The 842-nt window shown below is 45.9% G+C and overlaps 1 protein-coding gene across 1 annotated transcript; it reads left to right on the top strand.

Moving 5' to 3' along the window:
* Positions 1-364: 364 nt before the first annotated feature.
* On the top strand, positions 365-745 carry LOTGIDRAFT_176930 (hypothetical protein; the record flags this gene model as incomplete). Its single annotated transcript, XM_009065816.1, has 1 exon — positions 365-745. One exon carries the CDS (start codon positions 365-367, stop codon positions 743-745), a length of 381 nt encoding a protein of 126 aa, XP_009064064.1.
* Positions 746-842: the final 97 nt, after the last annotated feature.

Here is an 842-nt window from a genome sequence, read left to right as displayed (position 1 = left end):
TTCGTCGTCGTTTCTTCTTCTTGTCTCCGCTACGTGCGGCCTTTGCTTTTCCGGCTTTCTTAGCCCCTTTGGCAGAAACCTTTGGCGGCATGTTGAATTTAGAGTACTAACGTGATGTGGACAGTGCGGTGTCTAACAGTCAAGTGAGTAGTGAACACGCGCGAAATTTTCCTTTTATACTCGAAAATGGAGTCGAAAAATAGGATCGAAAGCTTTTCTCGTGAAATAGCGCGGACTTGATAGTGAGCACCGTAGTTTTCGACTCCATTTTCGAGTATAAATAGTGTTTTTAGTCGTCGCGTTCGCTTCATTCAGTTACTAGACTTTCGCACGACGACACCGTCTCACTAACTAAATTCACATCATGTCTGGACGAGGAAAAGGAGGAAAAGTAAAGGGAAAGAGCAAGACCCGATCATCCCGGGCTGGATTACAGTTCCCTGTCGGTCGTATCCACCGTCTGTTGAGAAAGGGAAACTATGCCGAGCGAGTCGGAGCTGGTGCCCCAGTCTACTTAGCCGCTGTTTTGGAATATTTGGCTGCTGAAGTTCTCGAGTTGGCTGGTAACGCTGCCCGTGACAACAAGAAATCCAGAATCATTCCAAGACATTTACAGTTGGCTATCCGAAATGACGAGGAATTGAACAAGCTGTTGTCCGGAGTAACCATCGCTCAAGGTGGTGTCCTCCCCAACATCCAAGCCGTTCTCTTACCCAAGANATCCGAGAAGGCTGCATCCAAATAAATCTAGCGATTTATTTAGAATACACAAAAAAACGGCCCTTTTCAGGGCCACCCAAAATCTCAAAAAAGAGGGGAAAAAGTCTAAATCTTACATTTCA

The sequence above is a fragment of the Lottia gigantea genome (genome assembly GCF_000327385.1).
Source record: "Lottia gigantea unplaced genomic scaffold LOTGIsca_7089, whole genome shotgun sequence".
In the NCBI taxonomy this organism is placed as follows: domain Eukaryota; kingdom Metazoa; phylum Mollusca; class Gastropoda; family Lottiidae; genus Lottia; species Lottia gigantea.
This window is presented reverse-complemented; position numbering and strand designations above follow the sequence as displayed.